The sequence below is a fragment of the Girardinichthys multiradiatus genome, chromosome 10 (genome assembly GCF_021462225.1).
Source record: "Girardinichthys multiradiatus isolate DD_20200921_A chromosome 10, DD_fGirMul_XY1, whole genome shotgun sequence".
NCBI lineage: Eukaryota > Metazoa > Chordata > Actinopteri > Cyprinodontiformes > Goodeidae > Girardinichthys > Girardinichthys multiradiatus.
Window position 1 is genome coordinate 6962626 of NC_061803.1, and position 17780 is coordinate 6980405.

General features: G+C 40.8%; 1 protein-coding gene across 1 annotated transcript in view; it reads right to left on the bottom strand.

Annotated features, from left to right (window-relative positions):
• Positions 1-17780, bottom strand: part of nrg3b (neuregulin 3b) — a 316757-nt gene that overhangs the window by 18160 nt on the left and 280817 nt on the right. Inside the window, exon 7 of the mRNA XM_047377626.1 lies at positions 13859-13968. Coding sequence (XP_047233582.1) covers positions 13859-13968 — 110 coding nt within the window. The remainder of the gene's footprint in view (positions 1-13858; positions 13969-17780) is intronic.

Consider the following 17780-nt stretch of genomic DNA (forward strand, 5'->3'; position numbering starts at 1 on the left):
GGAAAAAGTGTGGCAGAAAACGGTGCACAACAAGAATAGGTGACCGGACCCTGAGGAAGATTGTGGAGAAGGGCCGATTCCAGACCTTGGGGGACCTGCGGAAGCAGTGGACTGAGTCTGGAGTAGAAACATCCAGAGCCACCGTGCACAGGCGTGTGCAGGAAATGGGCTACAGGTGCCGCATTCCCCAGGTCAAGCCACCTTTGAACCAGAAACAGCGGCAGAAGCGCCTGACCTGGGCTACAGAGAAGCAGCACTGGACTGTTGCTCAGTGGTCCAAAGTACTTTTTTCGGATGAAAGCAAATTCTGCATGTCATTCAGAAATCAAGGTGCCAGAGTCTGGAGGAAGACTGGGGAGAAGGAAATGCCAAAATGCCAGAAGTCCAGTGTCAAGTACCCACAGTCAGTAATGGTCCGGGGTGCCGTGTCAGCTGCTGGTGTTGGTCCACTGTGTTTTATCAAGGGCAGGGTCAATGCAGCTAGCTATCAGGAGATTTTGGAGCACTTCATGCTTCCATCTGCTGAAAAGCTTTATGGAGATGAAGATTTCATTTTTCAGCACGACCTGGCACCTGCTCACAGTGCCAAAACCACTGGTAAATGGTTTACTGACCATGGTATCACTGTGCTCAATTGGCCTGCCAACTCTCCTGACCTGAACCCCATAGAGAATCTGTGGGATATTGTGAAGAGAACGTTGAGAGACTCAAGACCCAACACTCTGGATGAGTTAAAGGCCGCTATCGAAGCATCCTGGGCCTCCATAAGACCTCAGCAGTGCCTCAGGCTGACTGCCTCCATGCCACGCCGCATTGAAGCAGTCATTTCTGCCAAAGGATTCCCGAACAAGTATTGAGTGCATAACTGTACATGATTATTTGAAGGTTGACGTTTTCTGTATTAAAAACACTTTTCTTTTATTGGTCAGATGAAATATGCAAATTTTGTGAGATAGGAATTTTGGGTTTTCATGAGCTGTATGCCAAAATAATCCGTATTAAGACAATAAAAGACCTGAAATATTTCAGTTAGTGTGCAATGAATCTAAAATATATGAATGTTAAATTTACATCATGATATTATGGAAAATAATGAACTTTATTACAATATGCTAATATTTTGAGAAGGACCTGTATAGCCTTTCCAGTCATACAGACCACTCAAAGCGCTTTACACTAGAGCCACATTCACCGAATTACATTCACTAACGCTCACACATTCATACGCAGATCGATGGGCAACTTGAGGTAAAGTTTTACAAAAAGGCAACTTGAGGTAAAGTCTTGCCATATGTCGATGTGCACAAGGGCCAAGGGTAAAACATGTCATATGCAAAACATATGACAAGCTGGAATCGAACCCAAAACCTTCTGATTGCAAGACAACTACTCTTCCTACTGAGCCACAGTCACCTAAATCTTTCTGGACAAAAGCCTTACTACAGTATGATGCTGCCACTGCCATGGTGAGAATGGTGTGTACAAGGAGTTAGTATTCCCGCACAAATAATATTTTACTATTTGGTCTCATCTGAGCAGAGAACCTTCTTTCAAATGGGTGCGGCCTACTACCTGGTTTGTGAGAAACTACAAATGGGACTTCTTATGGCTTCCTTTCAACAAAAGCCAGTTTTAAACGACTAGCCAACCTAATATCTAGCCTGTCTTGTGTGTTCCTTGGTCTTCATGGTGTTGTTTGTCTACTAATGTTCACTAATTTACTTAGTACAGTATAATATAATACAGTATAATATTGTTGGGGTCGTCCAGTTTCCCGGAAGAGCTTGAAAGTTGGAAATCTGTCTGATACAAGAAGGTCAGAAGATTCATATACCGATCGAAGACCCCGCCGACACTCTGTTGCAGGTGGAAACCCACAGAGGTTTTATTTCCAAGGAGACGAGTTTTCCTCCTTGTGATTGAGTCAACTAAACAGTTCTTCACAATTTCCAGTTTTGGACGGATGAGAAGTTTACAGTTTTTTCAGGCCTGACCCATCGTTTAACCGGTGGAGAGAAGAAATCAACGTCAATGTAATTTCATTCTTTTTTTATATTAAATTGGATAGGTGCATTTAGAGGTCTGGGCAGGATGAGGCATAGTTAAGGTGATCTAGAATCAGCAGTAGTTAATCCAAGGTATCAACTTGTTGCATGCAATACTGATTGAAGTGTGGATGCGATTAGCAAGTTGTGTGTTTTTGTCCAGCTGATCCCAAATCAGCCAGGAGTTAGAAGTTGGACTTTTCAAGATTTTCATTCAAAGTAGCTGCGGTCTGGGCCTCATGGCCTGACCACTCCTTTGTCCCAGTTTAATTACTGGAGTTTTTCTACTGAGTTACTGCCTCAGGGTTTTATGACCCTTTGTTCGAGATTTGGGGCAATCAGCTGCTAGTGGCTAAAGGCTCAGCCACCAATCGAGACATCAGCACAACAGGAGGGATTCTCTTTCCAAGTTAACCCAAATTGCACATTGCACATTTAATTATGATTTTAGATAAATATTAATTAAGCAATAATCATAATCTTTACAATATCTAGGTTTTAAATAAGCATTTGACTGATACAGTGGGAATAGTTTGATGATATTAGTGGTTTTGGAACAATAAGTAAATGCCAGTCAACTCTGTACTTTGCATCTTTGTATCAGATGTTTTAGGAACTAATGTGAATAAGGCTGAATCGTAGCAAATTGTTGTCTATGACCATGCTTATTTTCGAATTAGAATTAACTGAAAGCAGGAAAATGATAATGTGTTTTATTAGAAATAGTACAGCCTGATAAATTACTGAAATTATAGAGGTCTAAAACCGAGAAGAGAGTTGCCCATCTCTGAATTTAATCAAAAGCTCACTTACCCCGAAAAAGCTTTGCAGAGAGAGAATGGCAGCCTGTAAATTAACCAGTTCCTCTCACTGTTTATGCATTTACTTGGCTTATTGAAGAAGAGCATAGAGGAGCGACAGACTGAGGGGGAGCAGCGTGTGACAAAGGACCTGAACTGAGCTTGAAACGGTGAGACACATAAACAGCGAAAAACACCGATTTCCACAGAACCAGCAGGATACACCCACACAGAATAGCACTCCTGATGTTCACTGTGTTTTCTTCTCAGTATGTGGAAAAACTAAATCTCGGTGGCTGATTTAAGAAATTGATTAGCCTACATTCCATAGATTTCTAATAATTCAGTTACGATAGCATTTAGGATTGAGTCAGTCCTGCCACAGCAAACTTAAAACAAAATTTCCTCCTTGTGAGATACTGTTTTATGGGAAAAGGGTGAGCTGTGCATTAAGGTTTATTGAAAACACCTCTAATGGAAAAATCTATATATTTTTTTTGATAATATTGGCTTGAACATTACAGTTAGTATTACTTTTACAAGCCCTTTCAGATCCTACGTGGTAATGGCATAATGGCACTCAGAAATCCTTAATTTTTACCAGCTTACAAACCTTATAGAAGTGGTTTGTCACTAGGTCAAACAAATGTCTGTTTCAGTGCAGGTGTGGCCAATAGAAATGAGCAGACTACCGTGGCATAAAGGTGAAGATGAAGGAAAGATGTTGAATGTTTTATTTAACTTGCTTCAGCGGGAAAGCTCTGTTTTAGAAACATGTTTTTTGTGTTTTGCCATACAATGCTTTCATCCTCATATGAATAAAGATGGCGTGCTCAAAAAAGTTACCTTTCTTATTTATCTGTAGCTACTTTGCTGCTGATAAATAAAAAAAAAAAGTGAAGTGCTGGGAGGCTCAACAGTAAAACCGGCATATCATTGATGTTAAACATTGACACCACAGAGTCCTGTCCCAAAGTGATTTGCTGAATGTCTTTTCAACTAGTGACACACTAAATAACAGAAAACAAACAAAAAAAAACAAGCAGGTGTGTCCACAATGTCTAGTATGTCATTATTAACATCAATCCTTGCATTTAATTGGTGTGGAATGCTTCAGGTGATTGCTTAAACTATTTTTTTGCTGTGACATCTAAACAAAATCAAATTTATAAGTGCGACTTATGTAGTCTTCATCTTATTGCACATGCTGGACTTTCATCTTTGTACCATGATGGTTCAAAATTAATACATGTACTTTTATGAATACCTGCTCACAACTGCTGAAAATTAAAGATGTACTCTAGCAAATATCCTGCAATGGTCGATATCTGTTTGAAAATTGCTTCGTATACCTGCGTCTTTCTTACTATTGTCCATTTATTTCCAGTCTTGAGCACTTCCACTTCCTTGTTCGACTTACAACCTCTGACAGCTGTTTGTAATGGGATTCTCCTAGCACATGAAATTCTGTATGACATATGTCATAGAGAAAGCTTGCATTATATGGATATGGCTTACTGTAAAGATGTTTTAATCTCAAGATAAATCAGCGTGACATGTACAAGTCCTATATGATCATTTTAAGCATACATTGTGCTAACCACAAAGCAACTGTTCCGCTTGGGTTCATCTTTACAAAGCCCCTCGTGTGATTGCAGATTTGTCCTGGTCAGAGAGGGGCCACAGGTGTTTTTTAGTGATATCTAAATTGTTGAGGCAAAATCCCAGCTCAACAGAAGCAGATCTGCTTTCAAATAAGTGAATCAACCTGCACTGTGCCTCCTCATGCCCATGGATAAGCCTCTGACACACAGGTAAACATTTGCCGTATTATTGATGGGGGCCATATTGACATTTTTTTATGGGGCATTTCTTCTGATAGCTCACAATGTGGTCCAGTCTTTTAGGTCAATAGCTGAAAGCATTTCAACATCATCCATCACAGTCTAGCTCTCCCCTGCCTCCACAGGCTCAGAGAACCATCCGAATAGGTGATTGACTGTCAGCTGCCCTTCATGAGACACCTCTATAGCACCACACTGAAGAGAAAAAGCCGGGAGGTGTTGGCACTGTCCCTGCAGCAACACATAACGGCCTTTCAGAAAGAGGAAAAAATAGATAAACTTCCTTCTGTGACACACCACTGGTCCATTAAAACACAGCACAACTGCTCCACAGTGGGGCTTGTCACCATTGTCTACCAGACCTGGAAAAACTCTTACTGTCTGTACATGCAATTTTTGAGCTGAACATCACCCCCCGAGAGACACAGCTTCTTTCATCACCGAGGCTTCTCCATGCCACATCCTCAACTCAAAACAGAAAATCTCAAATTTAATGATGGTTTACACAAATGTGTGGAAGGTATAACCTGACCTCTATCATATGTGATTATAAGACACAACTACAGCAGGGTTATCTGTGCCGGCATTTAAGAGCTATCAAAGGCTTTCAGCAATTTATCTATGTCTAATTTGTCATAAAAAAATATTTGTAGCTAAGGGAACAAATAAACAAGTATATAGTATAGTAAGAGTTATTGTAGGTTGGGATAATAAAGGTACTTTAGCTCTCAAAGTGTGACCATATCATCAAAGGAAGTGAAAATTGTCTGTGAACATTACATACAGGGCTGTTGTAGCATGCTGTATACATTATGTCCAGTTACAGCCATAAGCTACCACGTATTGTATTATAATTTAGTTGCATGTTGTGATAGACCAACATGCAGTAGTACATGCAGTAGTAAATTATTGTGAAGTGGAAGGAAAATAATACACTGTTTTTTTTTTTTAAACTAAAAACCCTTAAAAGTTCAATCTGTATTTGTAATCAGCCCGTTTCAGGCTGATCTCCTTAAATATAATTCAGAAGAGCCTAAAGAAGATGCATACTTTTTAAAATACAGTCCATCTAAGTGTGATCTCATTGTAAATGCAATTGTTCTGTAAGGAAGCTCTGATAGGATTTGTTTAAGATTCAATTAGTTCAAATGAAGAACTTTTAAGACCACTGATATTTAAATTAAAGACATACATAAAGAAATATTTACTTAGGTACTAATATGCAACTTAAGCAAGGTAAATAAAACATTCTCAATTTTAAGTACCGTATTTTCCGCACTATAAGGCGCACCGGATTATAAGGCGCACCTTCAATAAATGGCCTATTTTAGAACGTTTTTCATATATAGGGCGCACCGGATTATAAGGCGCATAGAATAGAAGCTACTGCAGTCAAACGTTTGACTGGGGTTGCGTTATGCATCCACTAGATGGAGCTGTGCTAAAGAGAATGTCAACAAAACAGTCAGATAAGTCAGTCAGTCAAACTTTATTAATACACTACAAACCAGCGTTCTGATAACTTCATTCACTCCCATGGTAAGGTCTCCTCTACATAGAATTCTATTAAATAGAGCCAACCGCACGTTAGGAATGCATTGGAGTCTATGAAGTTGAAATCAAACGTTAGTTAAAACGTGAAAGGGAACTTTTCCCTGATTCAGTAAACACATAAAAGAAACAGTTTGATGCACTAAATCAAACGTTAGTACATTCACAATATAGTAGCGTTAACTGTTGAATTCTTTCGCTGCTGCTCTATTCCCATGTTCGACTGCGTAGCTGACAGCCTTGAGTTTGAACTCAGCATCGTAAGCGTGTCTCTTGAAAGGTGCAATTTTGGGGTCATTATACACACACAAGTGGTGTTGGACTAGAAGTAAGCACAGTACAGGTGTTTACCGCTATTACTTCGGCGACACCCCTGACTACGGTAGCCGTAATGCTGCAAGCAGTGCGGCTTTGTAGTTTACCAGTCGTACTGAAACATTTTGACAGAGCGCCGTGTACAACCAGTATGGATCAACCAATTAACCAATTGATCCATATATAAGGCGCTCCGGATTACAAGGCGCACTGTCATTTATTGAGAAAATTAATGGTTTTTAAGTGCGCCTTATAGTGCGGAAAATACGGTAGTGTTCTTCCAGTACTGGGATGTGACTTAAGTGTTTTTACCATATTACGTTTCTTCAAAATCTCCTTAAATGAAAGAGCAAAAAAAGCAGGAGTGCTCGGTGGTGTCTGCCCTGTTGCGCTGATGTGTGGGGGCTAGATAGCATTGCGCTGGGCCCTTGCCATGCCCTGTTGGTGGGGGGCAGGATGCGGCGGGGGTGCTTGGAACGGTGCTGTATGTTGAGCTTGCGCTGTGAGTGTTGCTTCGTCAGCTTTTCAGGGATGGAGCTCACCTGTGGGGGTGTGCCCGTGCTGTGGGGAGGGGAGGGGATTCATGGCATTTGGGTTCGGGGGCATGTGTACGATACGTGTGTCCTGGTTGGGGTTGGCCCTGTGGGGAAATTCATGTTGGGGTTCATTGGGGGGTTGGGACTGTTTCATCCTGTGGTGTCTCTGGTTGGCAGGCTGGTTTGGACCATGTAGACCCCTCTTTTGTACATGGCCCTCTCTCTGGATGAGGATTGGCTACTTAGGTCGGGGTGGGGGGCCGGGGTCAGGGCCAAGGTCGCTCAGGTTCAGGCACCAGCCCAAGCTAGCCCAGCCCAGGTTCAGGTGCTGGGGCGGTCTGCCTGTCTCCATGTCATCCAGATAAACGAAAACAAAGAGGTTGAGGAAATCACGAAGAACATCATTAATGAGAGCCTGAAAAACAGCGGGTGCATTAGTCAAACCGAAAGGCATGACCAGATACTCAAAATGTCTTAGGGGGGTTTTGAAAGCTGTTTTCCACTCATCACCCTCACGGATCCGGACCAAATGGTAAGCATTGCGCAGGTCGAGTTTAGTGAAGATCTTGGCAGAATGTAATTGTTCATGTATGGAATCAATAAGTGGTAGTGGGTATTTATTTTTAATAGTAATTTGGTTCAACCCTCTATAATCAATGCAAGGTCTTAACGTGCCGTCCTTCTTACCCACGAAGACAAATCCGGCACCAACAGGGGAGGTGGACGGACGAATGATCCCAGAAGCTAAAGAATCCTCAATGTATTCTTTCATGACCTCTTTCTCGGGTCCGGAGAGATTATAGAGTCTGCTGGATGGTAGTGGAGCACCTGGGAGGAGATCAATAGAGCAGTCATAGGGGCGATGCGGAAGTAGAGAAAGAGCCCCTTGTTTACTAAACACAGGTGCGAGATTATGGTATTCAGGTGGAACTTTGGATAAATCAACAGGCACAGGAGGTTCGAGTTGTTTAGTAGAGTGAGAGATGGCAGTTCTTAAACAATTCTGGAGACAGAAATTACTCCATCTTTCTACTCTGCCCTCCACTCAATTAATAGTGGGATTATGTTTCTGCAACCAAGGAAACCCCAAAACTAATTGTGGAGAGATGGAAGAGATAATAAAGAACTCACCCTTTTCATGATGATTACCAGAGGTGATGATGTGAAGCTGAGGAACTTTAAATCTCACTTGAGACATGGTTTGACCAGTGATGCCAGTGACATAAATGGAGTGGTTGAGAGGCTGAGAGGGTATTTGAAGTTTATTAACCAGGTCCGAGGAAATAAGATTCTGTTCAGCACCAGAATCAATAAAAGCGTCAACAGGAAACTTCTCTTGGCCGACAATAATAGTGGCGGGAAAACACAGACGGGGGACAGGGGAAGAATGGGATATGCTCATCAACGTCCCCTGTCTTATTGACGAGCTCTCTCTTTTCCCTTCTTAGGGCATCTTGCGATGAAATGTCCTCTTTGTCCACAATATAAACAAAGACCAGCCTCAAAGCGTCGTTGTCGTTCCTCTGGGGAGAGTCGAGTGTGGCCAATCTGCATCGGCTCCGGTTCTGTAGACCCCTCTGTAGCTTGAACGGAAGTGGGTGCGTCAAGGAAAGTGGTTCGAGGTGCCAAAGTGATGCCACTGGGAATTGTAGTCCTTTTCTGTTCGTCTCTCCCTCAGACGGTTGTCAATGTGGATCGATAGGTAGATTAATTAATCCAGTCTTTCGGGTTCATCTCTCAAAACCAACTGGTCCTTTATTTGATCTGCAAGGGAGTTAACAAAAATACCCTTGAGTGCCGCTTCATCCCAACCCACCTCCTGCGCTGCCACCCGGAAGTCGATGGCGAACTCCGCCAACGCTCTCCTTCCCTGTTTGAGGGTGAGTATTCTCTTAGCCGCATGGAGCATGGTTTCATTTGATTGTAAGAGTTCTTTAATGGGAGTCTGTTCATCATCTGAATTGTTCTTTGACATGTTAGATGGCTGGAACATACTATCATGAATCACTTAGGTAGTCAAAGTAGAACAAACCAGAGGATGAAAACAGACTCAACACACAGGATATAGACGGTAAGTGAGGTTTATTTCTAGGGTAGGCTTGCCTAGGAAACTAAGTTGGAGTAGTCCAGGAACCAGGGGAGGAGGCCGGAATCCAGGAATCCAAGGAGAGAGTGCTGATGGTGAGTATATTTACAGTGCAGTCCTTAGGAGGGAATATTACCAGGTGCAGGCAGGCAGGTAGGCAGATAGGCAGATAGGCAGGTCGACAGGTAGACAGGCAGGTAGGTAGGTAGCCGGGCAGGTAGGCAGACAGGCAGTCCACATAACAGAGGTTATGTTCCAGCAAAGGCCTGTACCAGCAGCTGCCTTAAGAAGCCCCGTGAGCTCATCAGGAGATGAGTTGCAGCTGCTGATAACGAGCTGCCAGAACCAACCAGGAGGAGAGGAGCTGAGATCCTTCACATTTACCACTAAATACATCTTAGATCCATAATTACTGTGCACTCTTTGGTAAAAAAGCTGTTAGCATGAATGTTTCTGCAGGTGTAGAAGCAAACAGGGTGTTATCTTGTATTCTCTTCATTCTTCTTTCTCTCCTCCATTCTTTTCCCCTTCTCTCCCCTTTTACTTTTTGCCCCACCTTTCTCTCTTTCGTGCTTCTCCTTTTTTTCGTTTTTGTCTCCGTGTCCATAACAATTGAAATAATCTTAAAGCAGTTTCTAATAAAGTTTATTTTATAAATATCAAGCAGAGCTTTAAAGCGTTAGCTGTAATGCTCCACTTGTGAAAGTAAATCTGTTGGGCCTTTTCTTGGCACTCAGACAACAATTCTAAGTGCTACTCTGCTGGACAGGACATAGTAAAAAAAAAAAAAAAGAGCCAAAGAACCCTGAGCATTAGAGCAAGCGGAGCAACAGCTCCGCCTTTTTAAAAAAAGAGCGAACAAACTTATGTTTTCACTTACTCATATTTGGACCCAAATAACTATGATTCTAGTCTTTATTTCTCATTATACTTTTTTAACAAGAAAAAAATATAATATAAAAAAAATACTACAAATAATTGCTATTAGTTCTACCCTCCTCCACCAACTCATTATATAGATCATTACATATAGAATGAAATATTTAAAGCCCCTTTACTCACAGACAAATCCTAAACATAGGCTACAAATGTCCCACTCTTACACCAGCGACAACATCAGAATCTTACCTGGGCTAATGAGAAAAAGAACTGGACTGTTTTCCATTGGTCCAAAGTCCTCACTCAAAAAAAAGGAAAGTTTGCATTTCATTTGGAAATCAATGCCCCATAATCTGGAGGAAGAGCATAATCTGAATCCACCTCCCTTGAAGTCCAGTGTGAAGTTTCCACAGTGCAGTAAATATTTGGGGTGCTATGTCATCTGCTGGTGTTGGTCCACTGTGTTTTCTGAAGTCCACAGTCAACACAGCCATCTAGGTCATTTTAAAGCACTTCATGCTTCCTTCTGCTGACAGGTCTATGGAGATGCTGCTTTTTTTACCCCAGGTGGAGACTGCAACAATGTCATCTTCAGCAGCGGCATGCAAATCAGATGCAGGTATAATGCAGTTGCCTCTTAGAAACAGTATCCCATTGACTATTTTTTAAATTTAATCTAGATTTAAACTCTTTGAACAGGCTTATTAAATCAAGTTATAACAGACAGTAAAAACTCATGAAAAAGTTTGAATTCACTGAGGTTTGAAGTAGGGATCTGCCACTTAAAAGGTCACTGTCCAAGCCCTCCAAGCCACTGAGGATCAACATAGTGCAATGTGCCAAAACTATATTAATAGTTAAAACCACTTGTGTGTCATGAGCAACAACACCGATATCTAATCATTTTAGATCAGGAATTCACATCCAAAGTTCATGAAAACATCAACAAATTAATAAAGTTATTTTTATCTTTTTTCAGGCTTGAGGTGAAATAATACGGTGAACAGGGATTAGGGAATTCCTTTGGGTTTCAAAATCATATATTTCTATAACAGCTTCAGCCAACTATAGTCTCTGTTTTCAAGCCAAACCTCTAAATAAAAACCTGCCAGTGATGAATCATCTTGCAGTCACTAAGACAGTTTCAGGCTGCAGGGAAAGCTGAATATCAGGGGATAAATTCCTTTTAACAGGGCCTATTGATTACATGCATCATTGGGATTTGTAGTTTTATCATAGCATATTAACACCTGAATTCCTTAGCCAGAGCTAGAAATAACAGAACAAACAAATGCAGCTAGCTCATTTCTCAAAAAAAGGGAAAATAAAGTTGATAGAAGATGGAATAAATGAACAAATTTAAGAAAAAGCTAAGAAAGTTAGTTGAAGACCTAGTGTGGAACATTTTGGCACATTTAGGACCTTTAAATCCCTACAAATTCAATTATTATATGTAAGCCTTTTTACAACTTTTGAACATCTGGATGCATATCTCTGTGTAAGAATGGCATAGTCAATTGTTCAGATCCAAATTAAATTAAGAATCTGTGGCAAGACTTAAAACCTCATGGTCACATACAGGTCCTTCTCAAAATATTAGCATATTGTGATAAAGTTCATTATTTTCCATAATGTCATGATGAAAATTTAACATTCATATATTTTAGATTCATTGCACACTAACTGAAATATTTCAGGTCTTTTATTGTCTTAATACGGATGATTTTGGCATACAGCTCATGAAAACCCAAAATTCCTATCTCACAAAATTAGCATATCATTAAAAGGGTCTCTAAACGAGCTATGAACCTAATCATCTGAATCAACGAGTTAACTCTAAACACCTGCAAAAGATTCCTGAGGCCTTTAAAACTCCCAGCCTGGTTCATCACTCAAAACCCCAATCATGGGTAAGACTGCCGACCTGACTGCTGTCCAGAAGGCCACTATTGACACCCTCAAGCAAGAGGGTAAGACACAGAAAGAAATGTCTGGCTGTTCCCAGAGTGCTGTATCAAGGCACCTCAGTGGGAAGTCTGTGGGAAGGAAAAAGTGTGGCAGAAAACGCTGCACAACGAGAAGAGGTGACCGGACCCTGAGGAAGATTGTGGAGAAGGGCCGATTCCAGACCTTGGGGGACCTGTGGAAGCAGTGGACTGAGTCTGGAGTAGAAACATCCAGAGCCACCGTGCACAGGCGTGTGCAGGAAATGAGCTACAGGTGCCGCATTCCCCAGGTCAAGCCACTTTTGAACCAGAAACAGCGGCAGAAGCGCCTGACCTGGGCTACAGAGAAGCAGCACTGGACTGTTGCTCAGTGGTCCAAAGTACTTTTTTAGGATGAAAGCAAATTCTGCATGTCATTCGGAAATCAAGGTGCCAGAGTCTGAAGGAAGACTGGGGAGAAGGAAATGCCAAAATGCCAGAAGTCCAGTGTCAAGTACCCACAGTCAGTGATGGTCTGGGGTGCCGTGTCAGCTGCTGGTGTTGGTCCACTGTGTTTTATCAAGGGCAGGGTCAATGCAGCTAGCTATCAGGAGATTTTGGAGCACTTCATACTTCCATCTGCTGAAAAGCTTTATGGAGATGAAGATTTCATTTTTCAGCACGACCCGGCACCTGCTCACAGTGCCAAAACCACTGGTAAATGGTTTACTGACCATGGTATCACTGTGCTCAATTGGCCTGCCAACGCTCCTGACCTGAACCCCGTAGAGAATCTGTGGGATATTGTGAAGAGAACATTGAGAGACTCAAGACCCAACACTCTGGATGAGCTAAAGGCCGCTATCGAAGCATCCCGGGCCTTCATAAGACCTCAGCAGTGCCACAGGCTGATTGCCTCCATGACACGCCACATTGAAGCAGTCATTTCTGCAAAAGGATTCCCAACCAAGTATTGAGTGCATAACTGTACATGATTATTTGAAGGTTGACGTTTTTTGTATTAAAAACACTTTTCTTTTATTGGTCGGATGAAATATGCTAATTCTGTGAGATAGGAATTTTGGGTTTTCATGAGCTGTATGCCACAATCATCCGTATTAAGACAATAAAAGACCTGAAATATTTCAGTTAGTGTGCAATGAATCTAAAATATATGAATGTTAAATTTTCATCATGACATTATGGAAAATAATGAACTTTATCACAATATGCTAATATTTTGAGAAGGACCTGTATGTTCTTCATCCAACCTGACTGGGCTTAAGCTATTTTGTAAAAAAGAATGGTCAAAGATGGTAGAGACATACCCTTAAAGACTTACAGCTGTAATTATGGTGAAAGGTGGTTCTGCAAATACAAATACTGACAATCATGCAACATTTCTGTGCCCCTTGAAAATTAGGCACTACTTGGGCTGTTTACATAAAATCCTCATAAATACAATGTACATGTGGCAACTGAAGAATCTTCCAAGCAAAATCTTTAATAAAGCAGTCTATAAAGTGGCATGTTTATTAATATATTTGCATTCCAAGTTATTTCAAGCACACTCTGCTATTTATTTGATCAAACTATCTGAACCAGAGAACTCTCCTATAAAGAAAAAAAAAAACTACTTGTCTAGTTGGCAATGCATCTGAGAAATGAACCACCACAGTTGCTCTCATTTATAATCTTCATAAATCCTTCTAAGATGTTTCTCCTGCAACAAATGATCTGTTTATTATTTGGAAGCCCATTTATTATATCATATTGCTGGGTTGATTAAAGTTCTCACTTGGCTGCCTCTTATATTTCGATACGGGCTGAGGAAGATATGAAACAGGGCAGGCAATAAGGGTATGCCATATTTTCACCTGAAGCATTTCCCTTTCGACAGCGCTTTGCTCAGAATAGGTGGGGTGACTGTGGATGAGCCTGGTGCCATACTGTTGCCCTCAAGAGATGATCCATGAGAGCTGCAAACCTGCATGGATGAAGAAAAATTTGGTAAATGACAAAACATACTGGCTAAACCAGGTATTTACATACATCATAAAGAAAGACCCATTTCCTCACTGACGTTAAAAAAAGAATAAATGTTTCCTACCTTATGTCAATTAGAACTACAAATATCAGTTCTAAATTAATAAATGCCACAATACGTTTTGGGCAGCATGGTGGTTCAGGTGTTAGCACTGTTGCCTTGCAGCAAGAAGGTCATGGTTTGGAATCCCAGCCTGGGGTCCTTCTGCATTAATTCTGGATGTTTTCTCCTTGAGCATGCATGGTTTCTCTCCAGGTACTCCAGTTTCCTCCCAGAGTCCAAATCATGACTGTTAGGTTAATGGCTCACACTAAATTGCCCTTAGGGATATGTGTGTATGCTTAGTTATTTGCCCTGTATCTCTCTGTGTTGCTCTGTGATAGAATAGCAATGTGTTCAAGACAAAACCCTCCTTTCGCCCAATGAGATTTTGAGATTGGCACCAACCTCCAAACGACTCACAAGGATAAGCAGATATTAGACAATTAAGGTATGAAAGGAGGAATATGTCAAGATCATAATGTTGTAGCTGTGTAAGATTGTGATGGGTTGATTCACAACATTTGAGTGAAATGGAAGCACACCAGTGGATGTATTTCAGGACAGCACCTCAAACACACTGCTTTCCTATGTGACATCATGAAAAAAACTAAAGAAATCAGGAAAGATATCAAGAAAAGATCTGTGGACCTTCCAAAGTCTGATTGATTGAATTTACAGATGCCTAAAGGTACTGCTTTCATCCATTAAAACAATTATATGCAAGGATAAACACCTTGGGAATGTCCCCGAACATTTAGGAAACAGATGAATGCATTTTGGAGCAAAAAAGTGTGTTTCAAAGAAGCTAAAGACCTTGTGAAAATGCAGGCATTCAACCTGTACTGACACTGACTGAAATGTCACTAAAAGAAGAAGAAGCCATTACCTCAAGAGCCATGTTACAATTTGCAAGTGCACCCAGTGGGAAAAAAAACATGATTCTGAAGACATGTCCTGTGGTATGATGACAGTAAAATTAAAGTTCTTGGGAGTAATAACCAAGATTACTTTTGGGAAAAGGGGGAACCATCCCAACTGTGATGTTTGGAGGTAGTAGCTTCATGTTGTGGGGATGTTTTTCTGCAGGACGGACAGTTGCACTTCACTAAGCAGATGGCATTGTGAGGAGAGAACTTTATATGAAAGTATTAAAACACTAATCTCAAGACATCGGCCATGAAGTTGAGGCTTGTTCACAAATGGGTCATTCAAATGGACAATGACCTAAGAATACTTCCAAATTAAATACAAAATGTTTTATGGACAACAAAGTTAATGGTTTGCATTGCCGATCACAAAGCCCTCATGTCAGTCACACAGAAAAAAACATGGACAGTGCTGAAAGGTTGTTGGTGAGCAAGGCAGCCTACAAACTCAATTCAAATCTGTCAGGAAAAATGGGCCAAAATTCCAACAAACCATTGTTAAAATGTTGTGGAAGGTTCCTCAAAATATTTGAGCCAGCTTACAGTTTAAATGCAATACTACTAAGGAAATGTATGTCTGAATAGGAAAAAAAGTTATGCATCATTTCGAACAGTAAATATATACTCCTGGTTGCAATTGTACAAATAATGTGATCAATTGATGTTGAGGACCCAAACACAAATACTGGCAGTGCAGATAACTTGTTTTAATAGTAAATGCAGTCAGGAAAATAACAAAACAGACTGGTAGCATCAACAGAAAATATCAACCTGACTGAGAAAACTGAGGAACTATTTACACTGGGGAGTCTAATTCTTGGAATGTTAGACAGGTGAGTTAATGAGCAGATGAGGGACAGCTGCTACTAACAAAATATAGTAAACAAACCTAAAAATACACATAAAATACAGAAAATGTTTTTGTAAATAACGCTAATTATGTCTGTGGCTTAGCTGAAGTCTAGTCAAGTGGAAGATATTCTCTTGCTGATGTTTTCTAACTCACTCAGGCAAAGTGTCTTTAATTACATTTTGAAATACAGATTAAGAGGAGTGGGGCAGCACTGTAAGCATAAACCTCACGCTGGCCCTTACAGCACTTCTGCAACTCTCAAGAATTAATCCAACATGAGATTACATTAATAGCTTCCTCCCTTTAATTCTTGCGCTTTATTCTTATCAGAATTAACACCATTATCTTACAACAGGCCACAGTCAGAGCTCAGGCACCGCAGTCACAGATGCCCCAAGAACTCCTTTGTAAAGTCTTGAGATAATTCTGTTATTCTCATTACAGTACATCCTGAGTTGCCCTCTTTCTCTCTCTGTCTGATGGTGTGGTATTAAAGCAGTTGCATGTGACTTAGAGCTGGTGTGGAGGCTCTCATTCCTGATAAGCCCCCTTTTTCCTCCCCTTACAGTTCAGACTCCCAGGGGGAGCTGTTAATGCTGCACACCGGTTGTGCAGGAAAATAGCATAATTTCGACCACCCTCTTATATGCCCCACGGGTGGAAAATACTTCACTTTCTGAGACAATTGCCACGGCAAAGTTTCCTGCAGGATGATATCTATGTCAGGGGATAAAATAAATAGCTTGTGGCAAACAATTGCAGACCCGCATTCCACAACCCATTTCGCTTGTTCCCTCCAATCTAGCTTTTTGTCTTTTTGTGTGCCACTTGTGAAAGCATTCGATAAACGGCACATTTTGGATTCTTTTAAAAGCTGAGACAAACAGAGAATGCGGGAGCCTGAAAGAGGAACCCTGAAATCCATCAATATGTTGACTGTCACAGAAATAATAACAAGTGGACAAACCTATGTATTCAGAGCAGCTATAATCTTTCATGGATTACTATTGAATCGCAGGTCCTGAACTGGGCATAATAGGATGTTTGCCCATTCCTTAACAAGGATGGTCACTGTGTCAACAGCATAAATCAACACAAAATATTATAGCAAACACTGAGCATATGTCAGCTGCACCTGCAAGGATGTGACTAATGCTGACAGGAAACACAATTTTGGCTCTTTTTAAAATGTTAATCAGTTATTTTAGAGATGGAAAGTGACATGCACATAGGCTTAAGGCTTAGGGTTGGCCACATTATTCAAGCTGCATCAGTTTGTTATTTCCTAGTGTAGATCCCATCAACCCCAGATGACTTTATTAGGCTTTATTAGGTATTTCTTGCTAATACTGTGTAAGACCCACTTTTATCTTTAAACTGCTTTAATTCTTAGTGGTTAAAATTCAACAAGGATTTAAAAACCATCCTCTGAGATTTTGGTCCCCGATACCTGATACTCAGATGTTGTAGGTTTGTCGACTGCATGTCTGTGAAGTGAAGCTCCCACATCCTCACAGTCCAAAGGTGATCCATTGGATTAAGATATGGTGACTGTGGAGGCCACTGGAGTGCAGTAAATTGTCATGTTCAAGAAATCACTTTGAGATGATTTGAGTTGTGTGACATGGTGTATTATCCTGTTAAATATAGCCATCAGAAGATGGGTAAACTGTGGTCTTAAAGGGTTTGATATTCAATTCAATTCAATTCAATTCAATTCAATTCAATTCAATTCAAAAATACTTTATTCATCCCAAAGGGAAATTAAATTAAAATTATTATGGTCCGCAACAATGCTCAAATAGGTTGTGGTGTTTAAACTATGCCCAACTGGCACTAAGGGGCCAAACATCTGCTGAGGAAATATCCCTCACAGCATTACACCACCACGACCAGCCTTAACTGGTGATTAAATCTATTCACACTTTCAT